This window comes from Pantherophis guttatus, chromosome 1, assembly GCF_059756535.1.
Source record: "Pantherophis guttatus breed Tessera chromosome 1, ASM5975653v1, whole genome shotgun sequence".
NCBI lineage: Eukaryota > Metazoa > Chordata > Lepidosauria > Squamata > Colubridae > Pantherophis > Pantherophis guttatus.
In genome coordinates, this window is record NC_142063.1 from 264,178,216 (window position 1) to 264,198,394 (window position 20,179).

The 20,179-nt window shown below is 37.2% G+C and overlaps 1 protein-coding gene across 8 annotated transcripts in view; it reads left to right on the plus strand.

Moving 5' to 3' along the window:
* Positions 1-20,179, plus strand: part of SASH1 (SAM and SH3 domain containing 1) — a 569,022-nt gene that overhangs the window by 534,610 nt on the left and 14,233 nt on the right. For 4 of the 8 annotated variants that reach the window (XM_034418982.3, XM_034418986.2, XM_034418985.3 and 1 more), the window contains exons 10-15: positions 722-1,560; positions 6,667-6,738; positions 12,128-12,274; positions 17,117-17,252; positions 18,037-18,206; positions 19,625-19,834. In XM_034418982.3, coding sequence (XP_034274873.1) covers positions 722-1,560; positions 6,667-6,738; positions 12,128-12,274; positions 17,117-17,252; positions 18,037-18,206; positions 19,625-19,834 — 1,574 coding nt within the window. The remainder of the gene's footprint in view (positions 1-721; positions 1,561-6,666; positions 6,739-12,127; positions 12,275-17,116; positions 17,253-18,036; positions 18,207-19,624; positions 19,835-20,179) is intronic. The other 4 variants (XM_034418987.3, XM_087887368.1, XM_087887367.1 and 1 more) reach the window with 2 other exon arrangements.

The window sequence follows — 20,179 nt, forward strand, 5'->3', positions numbered from 1 at the left end:
ATTTTACTTTATTAACTACATATATATAGTTGAATTTATTCTTGCACAGTAAATTTTATTCCTTTCAGCTTTTCACTATTGGATATTTGTGTGTATGTGTGTATTCTTAGGATTGAAATTTATTTTAAGTTAGGTTAATTATTTTCAGCAGAGATTTAGCCTTTTCCAAAAATCATCTAATAATGTTGAGGCATACATCAGTATGCCAGTATTGCTTCTATTGAATCTGTTTTATTCCTTGATGGTGTCCAGATTCTTCTGTTCTTCAACTGCAGTTGGTCCTTTACTTACAACAGTTCATTTAGTGACCATTCAAAGTTACAACAGCACTGAAAAAAGTGATGGTTGTAATGTCCAGGATCATGTGGTCACCTTCTGACAGGCAAGGTCAATGGGGAAGCCAGACTCACTTAACAACCCTGTGTTTAGTAACACGGTTACTGCACTTGACAGCTGTGGCAAGAAAGGTTATAAAATGGAGCAAAACTCACTTAACAACTGTCTCGCTTAGCAACATAAATTTTGGGCTCAATTGTGGTTGTAAGTCAAAAGACTATCTGAATTAACTTATCCCCACATAGATTTGGTTGAACAAAAATAAGAAGTCGTATCTTTGGGATATACTTCTCTCCCTCCCCCTCCCTCTCCCTTCCCCCCTTCTGTCTTTTGTCACGCCCGGGTTAGCTAGTGAGAACTAATATAGTGGAATATTCCCTTTCAGGTGTGGATGATCACTCCTTTGACACTCCCGCAGGACCAGATGGTAGACCGGCACTTTACTCTGGAATTCACAAGAAACAATTCGTTTTGGATAATTCCTCTGAAAAACAGCCAGATAATGAAAGTGATTCACTGATCTTATCTCCTTCATCCAGCAGCCTGGACACTTGGGGTACAAACAGGAAATTGCTTAAGACCTTCAGTAAATCTGATAGTCGTGGCCTTATAAAACCCCCCAAAAAATTTGGGACATTCTTTTCTTATCCAGAAGAGGATAAAATACCCAAAGTTTGCCGTTCTTTAACGGATGGAGAAATGAAGAATCTTGGCTCTCTCAGTCATGGGGTAAGTAAAGAAAGCATTTGCTTTTATGACAGCAAGTGCAAGCATCATGTCCTGGTATCTTTGGAGGAAATCCAGAGTGTCAGGAAGCAGATCCGGTTAAAAAAGGCAGATCCTAATTATTCATGTTCTAGAGCTTTTCTCTGTCAGCGTCCTGCTAGGAAAGGTGTATCGCCTTCCATCTGCGATCTGCAGCTGCTTCATCACAAACCCAAGAGGCTAGGAAGAGGTGGAAGCTGTGGCTTCTCAAACAGAAGGCTTCGAGGGTGCAATTCAGTCAGCGAGTTCAATATCACATATGTGGTGGAAAGAAGCCTGTACAGTCACCTCAACCTATCGCATCTGGTGCGGCCCGTGACTGACAGAACCTTGAGCAAAAGTGAAGAACAGGAGTTGAGGCGGTGCCTACTGGAGGAAGAGGCGGCGGCAAAGAGGAAGTGGGCTTCCACAGTCGATCGCTGTACAAAAAGGGTTCTTTTGAGAATCCACCAAAAGTCTGTGAGTTTTACACCAAAGGTGTCCACAAGCTCCCATGAGGTTGCAGTCAGCATTGCTTGGGGTTCCCCATCCCCCCAATCATGGTATTTGAAAGGCTTACCATTTCATTGCCTTTCTCTTGTCTTCTCTCCCCTCAACCTTCTCTTAATTATTGGCCAGTGAGATAGTCTAATAAATATCGAGGCACGCTATTCTTGTACCTTGTTCCTAAACTGACAACATTTTAAGGGAAAATCCTTGCCTTTTAGAATCAACTAAATACAAGAAGTACATTTTCAGATAGAAAATGGCTTTTGTTCCATATTTGCTTGAATCAACAACACTAAGAAGAAATAAATAAACTTATAACTAAGTACACAGAGAGAATCAGTTTGCCTAGTGGTTAAGGCACCAGGCTAGAAAGTGGAAGACTGTGAGTTCAAGTCCCATGAAAATCAGCTGGGTGACCTTGGGCCAATCACTTTCTTTCAACCCAACTCACCACACAGGATTGTTGTTCTGGGGAAAATAAGAGGAGGAAATGGAAACTCAGGTTTACCACCTTGAGTTATTTATAAAAATAATAATGGCAGGACAAATCAAAAATAAAATAAATATAATTTAATTAGTGACAGTTGTACAGTGCATTTAGATCATAGATTCTGAACTGAGAAACTGTGGGATGGTTCAAATGATGTTTTCTGGCCCATCATATGGAGAAAGTTATGCTTCAGTTTTAGAGATACAGAATTTTAGGTAGGTATGTCATCATTCACCTTTCTACCTTACTAGGTTGACAAAAAAGCCCACCTGTTGCCTCTAAGTTACAGTTTGGAACCAGTGGTGAAATGTAAAATTTGTTGCTACTGGTTCTGTGGGCATGGCTTGGTGGTGGTGGGTCATGTGACTGAGTGGGCGTGACCAACTTTTTTTTACTTTTTTTTTTTTTTTAATTTGATTTATATGCCGCCCTTCTCCGGAGACTCGGGGCGGCTTACAATGCGTTAAGCAATAGCCTTCATACTTTTGTATAGTTATACAAAGTCAGCTTATTGCCCCCACAAACTGGGTCCTCAATTTACCTACCTTAGAAAGGATGGAAGGCTGAGTCAACCTTGAGCCTTTTTTAAAAGCATTTTTTACTACCTATTCGCCCAAACTGGTAGTAAAAAAAATGCTTTAAAAAAGTAAAAAAAAAAAAAAAAGGTTCCGACGATCACACAGCACAGCTGTGATTGTTGGAACCTTTCTTTTACTTTTTAAAGCATTTTTTTACTACTAGTTCACCCGAACCGGTAGTTTTTATCACTACCAGTTCACCCAATCTGGGGCGAACTGGTAGCATTTCACCCCTGTTTGGAACACCCTCTCAAATTGGCTCAGTGACTGATGAAAAAGTGTTGTGAATCCTTCCTAAAAAGTAGTAGAAATACTATATAGATCAGTTTGGGGGGGGGGGTTGGCACTTTTTATATCTTTCCAAATATTCTATATATAACTGGTATGTTTGTTTTTTTCTGTGCTTACTCCCATATTTCTCCAGAGCAGCCTCTGATCAGAGCAGCCCACCTTAAGTCTCTGCCAGTGTCTTTGCTCCTTAACAAATTCTGATTTCCTCAAGCCCTTTAGAAAGATTTGCAGCAAGACAATTCCACCAGAGAAGAAGAGGTGGGCGGGATCATTTCCATTGCTTTTCTTGGCACAGTTGCAAGGCTGCAAGCCCACCAACCAGCTCATTATGCTGCAGATGACAATATCCAGGGAAAGCAATTCCCGTGCATTGCGACGTCGGCATAACTGTGGCTTTGCCAGCAGCCAAGCTAGTAGTGGTGATGAGTGGGTGATGTGGAGAAATCATATTTCTGTGTACTCTGCATCATTAACTCCTTTAAATGTTGTGATTCATGCAGGAGTGAAAGAAGTAGAGGGACTCGGATTGGAATCTCAGCTCATTCTTTATCTCTGTATGCTGACTAGGTGTGGTGAAGGAGAAGTAAGGTGTATGTGTGTAAAAGAGAGAAAGGAAAGCAATGAACTGAGGAGAAAATTGATATATAAATGAAAAAGTTACACACAAAAAGAGATGGGGGGAAGGGGATCCTACCTATTTTTTTGACTGAGGATCCAACCATCATCCCATTGTGTAGCTATTGATAACTTCCTTCTAAGAAAATACGGTTCTCAAAAAATACAGTTTTAAAAAAAAAGATTGCAACTCTTAATTTTCATCAAGCTAAGATCTGTACAGTGTTTAGGATTGCAGTCCATAATTGCTCAGTAAAGTGAAATATTTAATTCCCAGCTCAGATATAGGAAAATAAGGATGAGAGCCAGGGATCTAAAGCCATCTGGGAAGTTCATAGCTGGATTGTATTTCTGAACTAAGATCTTGGGTTGAGGCAATCATGACTAGTGTTCCAAGAAACTTAAGGGAAAAAAAATGATTCTGACAGACAAAATCTCACTTTTGCTAACTTGTAAACTATGGCTGCAGTTGGCTAGTAGCCACTGTAAAGCTGTTAATTTTTTTTTCTAGGATAATTTATCCTTTTTCTCCAGTGCTTTGTATGTTAGTGGATTCTGCCCTACTTTGTAACGTATTTTATTAAAATAATTTTTTTGGCGAAGATGGTATGTAGAGAATATTTCAGATGGTGAAATAGACTTTTCACTTGACTGCACATGATGTGCTTATATAAGAGGCATACTCTTATAAAATACATTATACATACTCTTTAAAAATATATTTTGTCCTGCAAATTATTTGATTGTAAGCCTGTTACTGTAATTTACTGTGTATTGCCAATATTGGTAACAGGAATTGAACATCCTTATATGATATGACGTAGGCTAGGAAGTCTAAATACCTATGGCCTATAGCTTAGGTGTGTTCAACCATGGCTGGTTAGGGAATTCTGGGAATTGAAGTCCACAGGTCTTAAAGTTGCCACAGTTGAACACCCCTGCTATAGCTTGTGTCTGTCAGCTAGGAAGATACTAGATAAGCTGTAGGTGCAAGATCTTTTCTGTTGTGGCACCCAGATTGATGAATTTCTCCCCCACTACCAGCTACCCTTGTCACTGTTAAGTTTCCGGAGGTCCCTCAAGATCTGGTTATGCCAGCAGGGCTGGGATCCCCAGGAATGGGTGGCCTAGTGAGGTGCTCCGTTATGTCTATTATTTTTTGTTTTAATTTGGTTTTTCATACTTTTTAATATATTTATTAACTCCTTTTAGCTCTGTTGAACAATGCCCAGAATTGTTTGCTTGTGAGAGGGGTAACCAAAAAAATTGGACTAATAAATAAATAATAAATAAAATAATAACTAGGATGTGTTGGATTGCATCCTTGGAGAAAAAGCTATATCTCTTCCTTTTTTATATATATGAGATCTTGGATTAAGGCCTCTTTTACAAAGAGCAGATGCTTTATACCCTGCTTGTGAATTTTAGGCACTATTCTATACTGTCTTCCTCTGAGATCATAATTCATGTTTACTGCAACCTCAGGAGCTATGGCATTCCTTGTCAATAGGACTGATTACATGTGTTGCTTTTACATATGTTTTGGGCATTTAAATTTATTTTAGTGGCCAAGGCATGCCTAGAACTTTTAAAGTATGTGCATGATCATTTCATTTAAGAATCTACAGTCTCTTCATCTACAGTTTTTATTTAGCATGTTTTTGTGAAGTAATTGGAAGTAATGAACTATATGTCCAATAGCAAGCATAACAATACAGCTGTTTGAAATATAGCATATTGCCAAAAAGCAACTTTTAACTGTGAGGGTTTTTTTGTGTGTTTGTATGATTCCATACACCATCCATGCCAACTCTGAATTCTGCTGTCATACATACTCACTGCCTGCATACATGTTCATACACAAATACATGAAGACCCCCAAATGTAATCCTTGTTTGATATTAAAAGATAATATAAACTTTCTGAGATAACTTTTTAAAATTGTTACAGCATTCCTTTGCTGTTGACTTTCTTGTTAAATGGATGTTTTCAGGGAAGAAATACAATTACATGTTCACCAGCAAAGGTTTGTTTGATGAGGATAAAAAACATGCTTCATATAGGTTGTCTAGTAGAGCTTATAATTGGCTTTTAGTAATGTATTAATTAGTAGCAGACTTAATAATGAGATATTACATATACAGCATTTATTATTTACAAAGTATATGATGAAGGATAATGATCATGTCCCAATTTGCTGCTGCTGTTGTTTTTCTATAAGATGAAGAAAAACAGAGGGAATAAGGTTGAAGGACAAGATGTAAATGCATAGATCAAAACATAGAAATAGACAGCCAATTTATTTCTGGAAAAGGCAAACATCTGAATTGTAGAACTGAAAGGGAACCAGGCAGTTCTATTGAGCTCCAAAGGCTACCATCTTTTCAATAATGAGCACTTTACATATGAGGATCATTATTAAGCACCAAGTAAATATGCTTTCACTTGGCTGTGTTTTTCCGCTTTGAAAAGAAAATTAGTGTCATTACGCTGACCTGTTTAGGCAAGCAGAACTATTGTATTCAATGTCAGTGTTTCTTGCTTGAGATGTTTCTCTGAGAAGAACTCACTTCTCTAATTACTTCCGCAAGATTATGCCACTGCACATATCACCTACTGTATTCTCTCTTGTAGTAGTACGAAAACTGCTTTGTTCCATACAGGTCTTGGTTACAGATATGGAGTCTCTGAAAATTGAAATTGTCATTTGTTCAGAGATGTCCTTATTGACTGAATCAACCAATTGAGCAGATGCTTAAAATTTCAAAACTTTTGTCTATTTCAAATACGATAAAGTGGAACATTTTGCTGTTGTTAATATTCTGTACCCAAATGACTCCCAAAACATGGGTTATGTAAAGCTATTCCTCACCTAGGAAATAGTTTTAAAACTCCTTTATTGAAAATCCCAATCTCAATATGAAGCAATAAAATAATTAGTAAAAGTCCAGGAAGGGAACATGATGCATGAACATAATCCAGAACATTTTTTCATGCTTGCTGCTGTTATTTGTACAATTGAGACGTTTCTCTACTGTCTTCTCTACTCAAGAAGACAGTAGATTTTGTGGTAAAATGTTATAAATTTGCCTTATTTCACAGAGAACCTGCAGCTTTGGTGGTTTTGATTTGGCAAATCGCTCACTGCACATTGGAAACAGTTCAGATCAAATTGTGAGTATGACATATTCGGTCATAAGATACATTCATACATACAGCCCAATGATGGTGTTTGTAATGTGTTTCAAAATTAAATTGCAGTGGGATTTGCTATAAAAGTAGCTATGAGGATAACATCAGTTTTCAATTACAATAGATTTTTTAGGATCTTTTAAATTGCATTTCAAAAAACATCTTTTTCCAACAATGACAAGTACTTTCATGATTGATTGCCATCAAGTTGGTATTGACTCATAGTGACTCATAGATTTTCTCCATGAAAATCTGTCCCTAACCTGGTTCATTCAGGTCTTCCAATGATACACCCATCACCATTGTAAATGAATTCATCTACCTTGCTGCTGGTCATCTATTTTACCTTCCACCTTTCCCAGCATTAGAGTTTTTTCCAGAAGGATAGTCTTTCCTTAATATGCCTGAAGTAGGATGATTTGAACCTGGTCATTTGTGTCTTGAGTGAGTTGATTTATTTTGATGATCTCTTTGTTTGTTTTATTGGTTGTCGTTGGTGGGGTCTCCTCCAACTTCAAAGTTCAAAAGTGAAAATACTCTTTCTATTCTGTTTCTTGAAGTTTTGCTTCCATAGGGTGTCACAGGAAATACCACGGTTTGTAGTGCACTAGTTTGATCTTTGTAGCCATATCATGGCATAATAATTGTGTTGTTATGATGCTTTCTGACTACATCAATAATTTGTTGATACTAGAGAAAATTATTAGCACTATAAGGAATGTCCAAAAATATCTCTCCAAATATGACATGCTTATTATTCTGCAAACACTAATGCCAGACAGTGCTCTGTGTAATTCTGAACAACATTCTGTACTTTGAAGTCTTAAATCGGGTGTGTCCAGCCTGTGGGCTGCATGCAGTTCTGTACAACTAGTAATGAAACCCCACAAGATCATAAACTTTTAACATTATTATGTGCATTTATATGGATTATTTATATGGATTATATATGGCCCAAAACAATTCATCTTCATTCGGTGCGGCCCAGGCAAACCCAAAAGTTGGATATGGATGTTTTAAATTATGATTTTTTTATATTCAAAAGGAGGATGTGTAATGTCATAAAATTTTGAGAGTGATAAGGACTGCTGGAAAGCAGTAGAAGATTACTCAATGTTTGAAATTCCAAAAGAATAAAAAATTAGTTCAGAGGAAGCTTGTCAGTCTGTAGGTCAAACAAGATTTTTTTTTAATTCAACCTTGTGGTCACTCAAAAAATCTTATTTTTCTGAAGGTTCTCATTTGTTAGATATTATTTTTTACATATGATAATTGTAACACGAGGACAGGTTAAATGGGGTGTTTCCTAGGCAATTAGAAAGCAGTAGTATTTATTCCACAAGAAAAATTAGATAGCTAGTAAAAGCCAACTGGTCCAACCATATTTGCCATGGTTTTATTGGCCAGTCAGAATATTTAGTTAAACTAAGAGTATCAGATGAGTAAAAATCATCCTCCCCATCAAGTTATTCTATCTATTGAATAAAGTATATCAAAATAAGCTGATTAAAACTAAACTGGAGCCAGTTTAGGAAAGGTGTAGTGACTAATGCATAATAGTCCATTTTTCACATTCTATTTATTCTACCCTTGCTTTCTCACTAATCACTCTGAAGAGGCCTGAAGGGGATCTATGACCACTTGGACAGCTCTCAGCATAATCCTGGATTTAGTGAACATAGTAGGCTGTTGCTCAGATGTAAGGGAAGGTCCCCTTCTGATATTTCAGCAAATATATAATACTTCCCATATTCCAGCTTCAAACAAAGCTGGGAAAGGCTTTGTTTGCATGCCTTGAATGAAAGATAAATAAAATGTGAGCATGTAAAGAGCATAGCTCCATCCTGTATACATTTTTGCCCTGCTTATGTTCACTTAACATATCCTTGGGAAGAATATCACATTGAGAAAATGTTCAGTAGTGAATAGAGTTGTTTATAAGTTGTTTGATGCTAATAGATAAGACTGAGCCAAGAATTCTCTTTGAGAACTTCCAATTTAAAATGTAAGCTTCTATTTTATTGCACTGAATAATTTTATAGATTGCCCTTTTCCATAGGGTTGCCAATCTGACTATAGGGATAGTAATGGCAGTGGGACTAAGCAGCTAAGATTATCGTGTTTAGTCTTTGAAGGACTATGCATATCACTGGTCCTGTCTGATGAACAGGAATGGAGAAATTAAATTATTCCTGGTTGTTGCCAGTTTTATGTTATTGAGTGTATATCTATTTCAACCCAAAAACAATTGCAGTTAACACCTAAAATTCAAAACAGCTTTTTAAAATTCATAGCCATTAATTTGTTGCAGAAATTAGAAATGCTCAACCAACAAATAATATGAGAAACTTGCATTTCAAGAGCATTATTTGCATTTCTTGTAGACTGCCATAATCGAGTTATGTCTAAAAACCTTTCTTTTTGATTTTCTGCCAATGAATTGCTTATTCAAATGAACTGTGGATTGGAGAAGAGACAGGATTTAGACAGATGGGAAGAGCAGGAAAGAACAAAGGAAGGAATGTTATTTATATAATGTATAGATATGTTCTCTCTGCCATGTGACAAACAAATTCACCTGGAAAGAGTGCAAGGGAGAATGTACATCAAGAAAAGAAAATTGTGGGAAGCAATGATTTTCTGATCTAATTTGGGGATTCTCTGGGTGCCTTGAATTAAAAAAGAGGGATGGGGAGTTGATCTCATCCTTTCGTCTCTAAATATTGCTGCCTTTTGTGCTGAATGGCAACTCATCCATGTGACTTTGTGGTGTTCACAGAATCATATTTTGAGAAATGGTTACTGATGTATAATTTCACTCTGAAACGGTAATACAGTATTCCTTTAACATTAGGCAAGTCTTTCTCATGAATGACCATGATCTTCTTTTGCTTGTTTTTCTGGGACTACATTTTTCCCCCCTTTCATTTTTTTCCCTGCCTTTGTGTATCTAGATTGGTTTTTCCTGCTCCAGGAGCCAATATTGTGGTTTTGTTGAGCATTTGGGGATTTAGTAGGGCAGGCAAGGGAGGATTGAAATTAATTGTAATTCCGTTACTAAAACACATCCTTCTCCTGTCCAACTGAATCCAAACCATCGAGTTCCTGAATTGCCACAAAGTGATCTCTGTATAGATGGGAAAAGGAATTGTCTCTGAAACATCTGGGCTGAATCCCTGGCCAGATGGAAAGTCTCTGGAGGTTGGGGGTGAAACACAGCTGCTGCAGGAGGATGGATCTCTAGAACACAAGCATAGGAAAGAAGCAAGTTCTAGCGAGTTTGGAGCTTCCCTGTCCACTACTTAAACAAAACGAAAGCCTTCTATCGATCTTTGTTTTTACTTTCATTTCTCTAGTTAGGAATCTTTCTCTCTCCATCCATCCTGGAACATAAAGCCATTTTATGAAACCGTTCTGCAACAGGTTCCAGCAATGCAAAGTGAAGCAATTCTTCAGACAGCTCATTCATTTTTTTGGGAAATCCCTATCAATAGGGCCGGTGATATGAATGGAAAATTCACCAAAATATATATTTCAGGGTGATAGGCCTTTCCATTTTCATGCCATGTGAACTTCCAAAGGCATCTGAATTTTGTCAATGTGGGACTGGGTCTGGTCCAGTTTGAATTGCTTTAATCATTAATCTACAACAGTTCTGGTTGCCTTTCATCCTAATTTTTCCCAGCTTTCTTGACCATTCTCCTTTTCACTTACTGCTTTTGAAGGTCATGTAATCATAACTACAGTAGATGTTCTTTTTTTCCTATTCAGTACCCATAACTTTACTTGGTGGGGATGTTCTCACACAGTAAGAGAGAGATTTTCTTATCCCAAGACCAATATTAGGCTTCCCTTGGCAGTCTTTGACGTTGCACTTGAGCATCATGTGACTAGATTAACTCGGCCGTCAGATGACTATGTGTGAGGTCAGTTAGCCACGGTCAGTTAAATCTATATAGAATTTAGGCAGGCAGAACACAATCAACCTTATAAACAAGCGTTCATCTCAGCCAAAAACTAAAAATATTCCAAAAATTGATCTTAATGTGAAAGTAACAGATACAGGATGTGAGCTGCACTTCAAATAGCTTTTCATAACTTCCAAAATGTTTAAAAAGAAAGGACAAGAAAAAAGGAAAGTTAGCTGAAGAACAATATATATTGAGCAATACTGATGTAAATGACTTTCATACAAGGATCTTATGAGGGGGGTACAACTGTAATGTTCTCTCTCCAGAAGTTGGCAGAGACATACCTAATGGAAAACGATTGGATTATGCCACTTGTGTTATTAAATAAAAATGCATGCATGCAGGAATTATGTTATTTAGCATTCTGCCAATGAGTATAACATTAAAATCAATGTAGGTGGCTAAATTGAAGATATTGACTGGGTGGTGATATTTGTCCCATTTTGTATGTAATGGGTTATTCTGGCTCAATGCCCATCAGGATTGTTATACTACACGGTGATGAACTCACAATGACATTTTAAGTGATGGCTTAAGAATTGGAAGACAAGCATCATAGGGTAGTCAACATGTAATAACTAATTCCCCTTTCTTCCATTATTTATCCCACTGAGAAGAATTTCAAGGAAAACATTGCAAATATTGTCCAAGGGAAAACTCAGATTCCTGGGAAAAAGTGGTCTGGTCAGAAGAACAATGTATATTTCTCCCCTATTGCATCCACCCAACCCACCAGGATGGGAAGGCAGAGCATGTTATGAGTCCCATCAATTAGAAGTGTACATCTGAAGGGACCATGAAAGAGGGCCTAGGGATTGGTGGTAAACCCTTCTTTATGGAACATCATTCCTCCTCAGCTCCAATTGGCCCCCACCCTGTTCTGAAAGGCCCTAAAAATGTGATTTTGCCAGCAGGCCTAGGGACTACGAATGGAAATGGAGCTGCTTCAAGTGGCTGATTTGATTGTATTGTTGCTGCCATGGAGGATGGGTGTATGTGTGTATGTTTCTGTGGGTGGTATTTTTATGGGTTTTTATTATATGATGGATTTTTTTAAAAAATATTGTAAGCTGCCTGGAGTGACCTATCTGTGAGTTGGGCAGCTATATAAATATTGTTTAATACAGGGTTCTCCAACCTTGGCACCTTTATGACTTGTGAATTTCAACTCCCAGAATTCCTCAGACAGCGCATGCTGGCTGAGGAATTCTGGGAGTTGAAGTCCACATGTCATAAAGGTGCCAAGGTTGGAGAACCCTGATTTAATAAATAAATAAATAACATGTTTTGGGAATCTGCAATTTGAACAATCTTTGTAAAGTACACTGAGTCTGAGAATGGCCACAGAAGGATAAAGATGGGAAGCTGCTCTTTGTTTCAACTTCCCTTTCTTTTGACAGGGAAAGGATGGTGATTTTGTCTATAAAGAAGTGATCAAATCCCCTTCGACTTCCCGCATCTCCCTTGGGAAGAAGGTGAAATCTGTAAAAGAAACCATGAAGAAAAGAATGTCTAAAAAATACAGCAGCAGCAACTTGTCAGAGCAGGTATGCCAGTTTGTTTGTTCCTGTTGGTTTGAAAATGAAATCACTTCTCCAGCCTCTTTTGAGGCCTCATGAAAAGGTACAACAGCATTTACTTGAAAACCTCCCCAGGGGTATCATGTACTAAACCAATTCCGAGGCCTTTCAAAACTAGTTACTGTGAAAAGAGCCTCAATAAAATCATAAAAGGAAGGTAAGATTGAGTTAAGCCAGTAAAATTTACGATTTCATTTGATATGCGGTGGTAGTTCCCATGTTATAAAGAACGACTGAGTTGATATATATCCTGAGCAAGTCTCTAACATTGTCAAAATGCAAGCAACATCCAAATCAAGGGTCTCTAACCTTTTTGAGCTAGTGGGAACACTTCAAAGAAGGAGCAGGAGGGGCATTTTCTCCAAATGGTCCCCAAAAGGACTCTGGTCAATCTCAAAACACCTATTTATCAAAAGCCAACCCCATCACTGGACTGCACTTTATTTTATAAATCCCTTGGGCCTGCTGGACATCTAACTTCAGTTTGTGCTTTCCTCTATAGCATGTTAGTTCCCATTGATTTTTTTTTCTAATAAAAGATATAAACATGGATTACAAAGAATTTACCAATGCCAAGAAATATAGCTGAGGAACATAAGAGGGGTGGGGGAGCTCCAGGATCCAAAACATAGCACCATGCCCTTTACATTCCAAGTGAAAAGCTTGAAAATCCTTAGAAATGTAACATTTCACTTACTTGATTAAATGTATTTTGTCCCTGTGTCCAGAAAAAAAGTTACACTCATTTTAATGAAAGTAGCAGAAACATCAATCAGTAACATACTTTCTCATTATTTAAATGTGGAATACAATAGCAGTTTAAAACAAACGATCTACAGTAACTAATAAATATATTAACATATAAAAGTCTAAGAAATACTGGATATTTTTTTTACTAATGAATAATACAAGAAACATTAGGCTGAATATCTTGTCCATACAGAAAAATCTTGTATTGTATCTGTTATATGATTTCATCATCTTTTAATTGATTTAAGGAAAATTCCACTCTAGTGTAAAATCTCTGTAATTGCATCATGCTTATTAGTCCTTATTACAAATACTCATTCCATTAATTTTAGTTCATTGAAAATGAATAGTACTTTTTTTATAGTTCCCTAACGTTTTAGGATAGAAAGGCAGCTTATATGAAAAATACATAGTTGTATGTATGAATAAAAATAAAAAACAGATAGCCATGAACTACGTAAATATTCTGCCCTGTTAGGAATGAAATGTTAGCATCTGAATAGAGAGATCATTAAATTTGATCATGGAAACTAACATGTAGCTTTGACATCTGTGCAATCTGAAGGCTTTACCATGAGATTATCTGAGTAGCCCATAGCGGGTCAAAAAGGAAATCAGCAACTTTTTAAATAAACAGAGTATGCTGAATGAAAAACCCACATTTTTCCTTTGCAATACGCTTAATTCTGTATTACCGAGATCTATGATGATCGTTGATTCCTTTAAAACTCCTTTTTTCAATTTTCCCTGGCTAAAATCAATTCGTTTTTCCAAGCTTGTTGCTTTTGGCAAATTTCACTCAATTTAGTTTGGGAGGCTGTCAAAACAGCCAACACTTTTTATTGTTATTTTTTCATCAGTCTTTCCACTTCAACTACAGTAAAAACATAACAAGTCATTGGCATCAGCTGGGAAAACAGTTAATATTGATGAAATATCGCCCTCTAGAGGCTTATCAAATAATCCAGTTGTTATAGTAGGCCATTATATTTTGCATTCAGGAGTAGAAGAATGCTGATCTTTGATACCCAAAGCAATCTGAACGTGTTCGTGATCTCTGAGATACCTTTATATTTGCCAAGCTAAATTCAGTCCCTCACTCTTATCTGTAATGATATGGGACAGATACAGATTTCAGGGCAGAAAGGCTCCGTGGAGGTACAATAGACTTTCACTGGGAATTTGGATCTGCAAGTTGCTGCAAACAAACAAAAAAATATAAATAGTTTGTGGCTCTATACAGGAACAAGGCAGTCCTCATATCCATCCTGAAGTCCTTTGTTGTATAGCAGACCATCACAGTAATACCAGACTTCCAGCAGAAAACAAAGCCATTTGTTGTCATGTTGGCTGAGGCGGTGCAAATGACAAATGGCCTAGCTGGATTCTGACATTGACTACTATCCCAATATAGTGTTTGCAAAGATATATTTCTTCTGTAATAGAAATCCCGATTCCTGCCCATGTTGTTAATTTTAGTCAAAGAAAAGCAAATGTGACAATCCCAAGTATTATACAGGACAATTGTTAAATGAGTTTTGCCTCATTTTATGATCTTTGCCACAGTTGTTAAGTGAATCACTACAGTTGTTAAGTAAGTAACACAGTTGTTAAATGAATCTGGCTTCCCCATTGACTTTCCTTGTCAGAAAATCACACAAGTTGATCACATTGACCCTGAGACACTCTAACCATCATAAATACGAGTCAGTTGCTAAGCGTCTGGATTTTGATCACATGACTATGGGAATGCTGCAACGGTCATAAGTTTGAAAGACAGTCATAAGTCACTTTTTCAGTGATGTTGTAAATTCAAAGAGTCACTAAATGAACTGTTATAAGTTGAGGACTACCTGTATATCAGAAGGAACAGCGTATTTATGTTATCCATTTTTAAAATTTCTGAATCTCGGCCTTTCAGAGAAAGTTAACAATTCTACACATCTTTTTAAAAAGCAGAACTTAGTATAAAAATGCATTTAGCTATGTGCGCATAGTAAAATAGAATATCTTGTTCTATAAGAGCCTTGATAGTACAGTGGTCTAAGCACCCTGTTATTAACACAGCTGCCTGCAATTACTGCTGGTTCGAATCTCTCCAAGGCTCAAGGTTGACTCAGCCTTCCATCCTTTCTAAGGTAGGTGAAATGAGGACCCAGTTTGTGGGGGCAATAAGCTGACTTTGTATAAATATACAAAAGTATGAAGGCTATTGCTTAACGCATTGTAAGCTGCCCTGAGTCTCCGGAGAAGGGCGGCATATAAATCAAATTTAAAAAAAAAAAAAAAAAAGCCAGTCTGAAAAATGGAATGCTTGAAAATGTTAAGTTGATTTTATTTTTACGCATAAGAACACAACCCAAAGTACTGTTATCAGGAAGGATGTTCTGCTCTGAGACTATCATACCAGCTGCTCATAATAGTAAATTCTCAGATAGATAGTTTGAGATGAGGATGTTTGTTACGCTTAAAAACTCCCCTCAAGACTATGCAGGACAATATTTCTAGAGTGTTATTTGGCTGGTAAAATGGATTTTTAATCCCCTCCTTTCCAAGTCTCCCAAATCTGCAGAACGGTGACCTCCTGAAGCAACTTTCACAAGTTCGTGCAGAGATCATGGGTAGCCATAGGAAGGAGAAATTCTATCAAAAGAGAAATCCATACATATATTGGATATAGCCTATAATATAGATAGAGAACAACGAACTCCATGTTCCTCCCCAGAGCTTTGGCTTTGTAGATGATCTTCCAATTTCAGACTTGGGAAAGAAGCAATACTAGACAACACTGGTTTTATGGCTCAGTCCAATGATTTGACTTCTGCAGGGTTCCAATGACCAATACTTCTCTAGTAAGAATGTACAAATAGGTCTTCCAAATTAATGGAGCAAAATTATTTAAAATATAAGAAAGATAGATCTTCGGAAAAACAGAAGTCACTTTCTAACTAAAGGTTTGTGGCTTTGGTTTTCTCTGGAGAGTTGCTTGATTTGTGGGAAGATATTTCCTGATGACACTGCACTACACAAATAATAGGCTTCATCAGATGGTTTGTGATTGCATGTCAGTAGAATAGCCAGCAATTCTTGATATCAGCAGGTTTCTTTAATTCTTTGCTGCGGGTATTCTAGAGTAGTCTACAACATTATTTTTAACACCTTCTATCAATACCTTCTGCTTTTTAAAATGTACACGCACCCCCATATCCACACACTAAATACTCTTCTAAATGCAGATTGGTTCAAAAATTACTGTTCACATCCTTTTGGATCTATTTTGGTATCTAACTGAATAAATGAAGATGAGAAATGCACATTATTTTTCATGTAAAGAATTTTTGGTTGGTTTACCATTTTCAAAACCAAATTGCGGTACTAGACTAACATTCATTCATTCCACCACAATAACGCTTTTGATTATTTACTCCAAATAATAATACTTTTGTTACTTCATCAACCATTTAGTTAATATTGAACATGTATAAAGTACATTAAATGAAATATTTTCTAAAGGAAACTGAAAATAGTCTTGGACTAGGAAACCCTTCAAATTTGAAAGAAAAATCTAGATTAAATCCTATACCTCTATCTTAAAACAATAGATTAGACAACACACATTAGAAATGTGGGAATCTCAAGTGCAAAATAGAACACAATTCTGAATTGTTCAAATGTGCTGAACACATTGACCTGTTAGGTTCACTTATCACAAGGTAACTTTTTGTAGAGATGAAAAACCTGTGTGCAAATTAGGAAGAGGTTTCCTTCAGCTATAGGAAAATAGCTGGGTTTAGGTTCTCTTCAGATATCGTTTTCTGTGTGACCCTTATCCTGATCGTCTCATGATTCAGGAACACTGCTTTCTTGTCATTTACTGTTTCTTTTTAGCTTACAAGAGGTAAAAAAGGAAATGATAGATAATTGCTGCTTTTTGCATCTTAGTTGACGCCAGATCCATAGCAATGAATTCTAGGGTACAGCAGAATTTTAAAACCACACAAACCAATAGTTTGAGTACATGGGAAATTTAATATTAATGGTGAGGTTTTTGTCTTTCAGGAACCCAATTTGGATGTAAGGCCAGAGTCTCTTCAGGCACCACAGCCAGATACCGATACTTTGGATAAACCAAAGTTGAAAGCTGGTGGTTCAGTAGAAAGTTTGCGAAGTTCCCTCAGCGGTCAAAGCTCCATGAGTAAGTAATGTATATAAAGTCAGCTATGCTCAATTTAGATGTAAAAATCTCAACCTAAGGAAACATGGCCTAGACCAGATGCTAATACTTTGTTCATATTCACTGCCTTCATCCATTCTTCTTTGCCCCATGTTTAGCTGCATCTATTGTTGGAGTTAATTATTTCAAGGGTTTTTTTTAAGTGGTTTGCCATTGCCTCCTTCCTAGGGCTGAGGAAAAGTGATTGGCCCAAGGTTACCCAGCTGGCTTTCTACTTAAGGTGGGATTAGAACTCACTGGCTCATATTCTAGCCTGGTGCCTTTACCACTGGACCAAATTGACTGTCATAGATAGTAGGGATTATTATCAGACGGGGTTTTGTGGCTTTTCATTTACGAAGTAGTAGGGGGCTCAATTGAAGACTAGGATCTGCGTTAAGGTTTGGGGAGAAGCAGAAGTTGTGCTAAAGTAAGAGCAGCCACACCAAATAGATTTGTAAACCACCCAGAGTCGCTTAGGTGAGATAGGGGGTGTAGAATTTTGATAAATGAATTTAAATAAACAAATTAATGAATCTCTGGTGAGCTAATCAGATCAGCATCAGATTAGATGCTAAAATTGCCATTAAAGAAGCAAGAAGCTATAAGATCTATTGTGTTTGCTGTTCTAATCACACCTAGAATGGTGGTGTTAGACTAGTGCCAGAGGAATGTTCTTGACATCTTATGGGATTACACATATTGAGATCTGCTTGTTATCTTTTGCAGTTCCTTTACTTTTTTACCTTTTTTCCTGCACAAATAGGTGGGCAGACAGTAAGCACAACTGACTCTTCAACCAGCAATAGAGAGAGCGTCAAGTCTGAGGATGGTGATGATGAGGAGCTTGCATACCGAGGGCCTTTCTGTGGTCGTGCCAGGGTTCACACTGACTTTACCCCCAGCCCTTATGATACGGATTCTCTTAAACTCAAGGTACTTTTCATGAACTAACCAACAAATTTGAATTAAGGGATATTGCTTAAAAAGGTACTGAATGTTCTCCAAATGTTCCATAGTTGGACCTAAGATTTCGTAGAAAGGCCTATCTATCCAAAGCTCCTTGATACACTAGTTTCTCATTTTTACAAATGTTGAACAGCAGCTTTAAAATCATTATCTGACTATTTTTAAAATGGTTATAGCAATAGCACTTAGACTTATATACTGCTTCATAGTGCTTTATAGCCCTCTCTAAGCAGTTTATAGAGTCAACATATAGCCCCCAACAATCTGGGTCCTCATTTTACCCACCTCAGAAGGATGGAAGGCTGAGTCAACCTTGAGCCTGGTGAGATTCGATCTGCCAAACTGCTGGCAACTGGTGATCAGCAGAAGTAGCCTGCAGTACTGCACTCTAACCACTGCACCACTGCGGCTCTTATGAAACTACTTTGTTGTAATGTAAAGTGCATTTCTTTCTTTCTTCAAGTGGTTTTATATGGCTGCCCATCTCCCTAATAAAACTCTGAGTGGGTAATGAAAATTTTAAAATACAGTATAAATACAATATAACAATGCACATCTAGACCAACTACAGTACAAGGTGGCCCCAAAACCACCATACACCAACATTGTGGGTTCTTGACCCCCCCCCCTTCCCTCCCCCAATGTTCAGTAAAATAGCTAGGTCTTCAGTGCTTTCTTAAAGGTGAGCAGTGTCAGGTTTAACCAAGCCTTGGATGGTATGGTGTTCCAGAGTACAGATGCAGCCACAGAAAAGCTACACATCCAGGATCCCATTAGATGCAATCCCTGACTGATGGGTCCTTGAACATATCCTTCTCACCTGACCTAATGGGATACGTTCAAACAATGAGAGTAAGGCAGTCCCTCAAATACCTGTTCTGATTCATTCATATTCTCTCTCCTTCACTTTTTTCTGGATAATTGATTATATGACTCTTCATTCAGGCTGGAAAAGTCAACCAACCCAAGTATTTATTTTTATAGAAAAGATCCTGTAAAAGGCAGGAACACAAGTGTGGGTCAAAAATTGAGCCAATAGTGACAGGTGATTTTAGTTCCATTTATACTTTTGACAAAAAATATTTTCAGATATAAATTTTTCCCGTGTAAATACTTAGTCATGAAGACGCATGCCGAAGATAATTTTTAAAAAATCTATACAGATGGTTTTAAAAAAAAAACAAAAAACACAGAGATGTTGTTTATGTTGTTTAAATGCTACAGAATTAAGAGGTGACCTGTGAAGTCTCTTTATGTAAAGAAAAAATAATTGAGCCGTCCTTTTATTGGCGTAGTTTCATTTTTTTTCTCTATGTGTACAATAGGGGCTATCTGGATTGATTTAGTAGATCCCTTAGATGTATTCTTTATTTTCTCAACTACAGAAGGGTGATATTATTGATATAATTAGCAAGCCTCCCATGGGTACCTGGATGGGGCTTCTGAACAATAAAGTTGGTACTTTCAAATTCATCTATGTGGATGTGTTAAATGAAGAGGAAGAAAAGCCCAAAAGGCCCACAAGGAGGCGCCGAAAAGGAAGATTACAGCAACCCAAATCTGTTGAGGATCTCCTTGATCGCATCAATTTAAAGGTTAATTTCATTTTTTTTCCCTATTTCTTGGGTCTTATAAGAAAGGCTCGTTTGCTCTCTATGTAGGCAAGGATGATTATCCTTCAGTAGTTATCAGCTTCAGGTAGCCAGGTGTGTGACAAAGGATTGTTGGAATTTTGGATCAAAATATCCAGAGGAAATTTACTCACTCCCACGTGTGAATTTTTGAGCATATGTGAACATTTTAAACTCCTCTTCTATTGCTTTTGTTTTGAACAAATTGAATTGTTGTATACCTGTCATGGAAGCCAACCCACCCAGTCTACATTATACCTATTAAATCAGATTTGTCTTCCTGTACTAAAGCTCATCTTCTTTATTTCC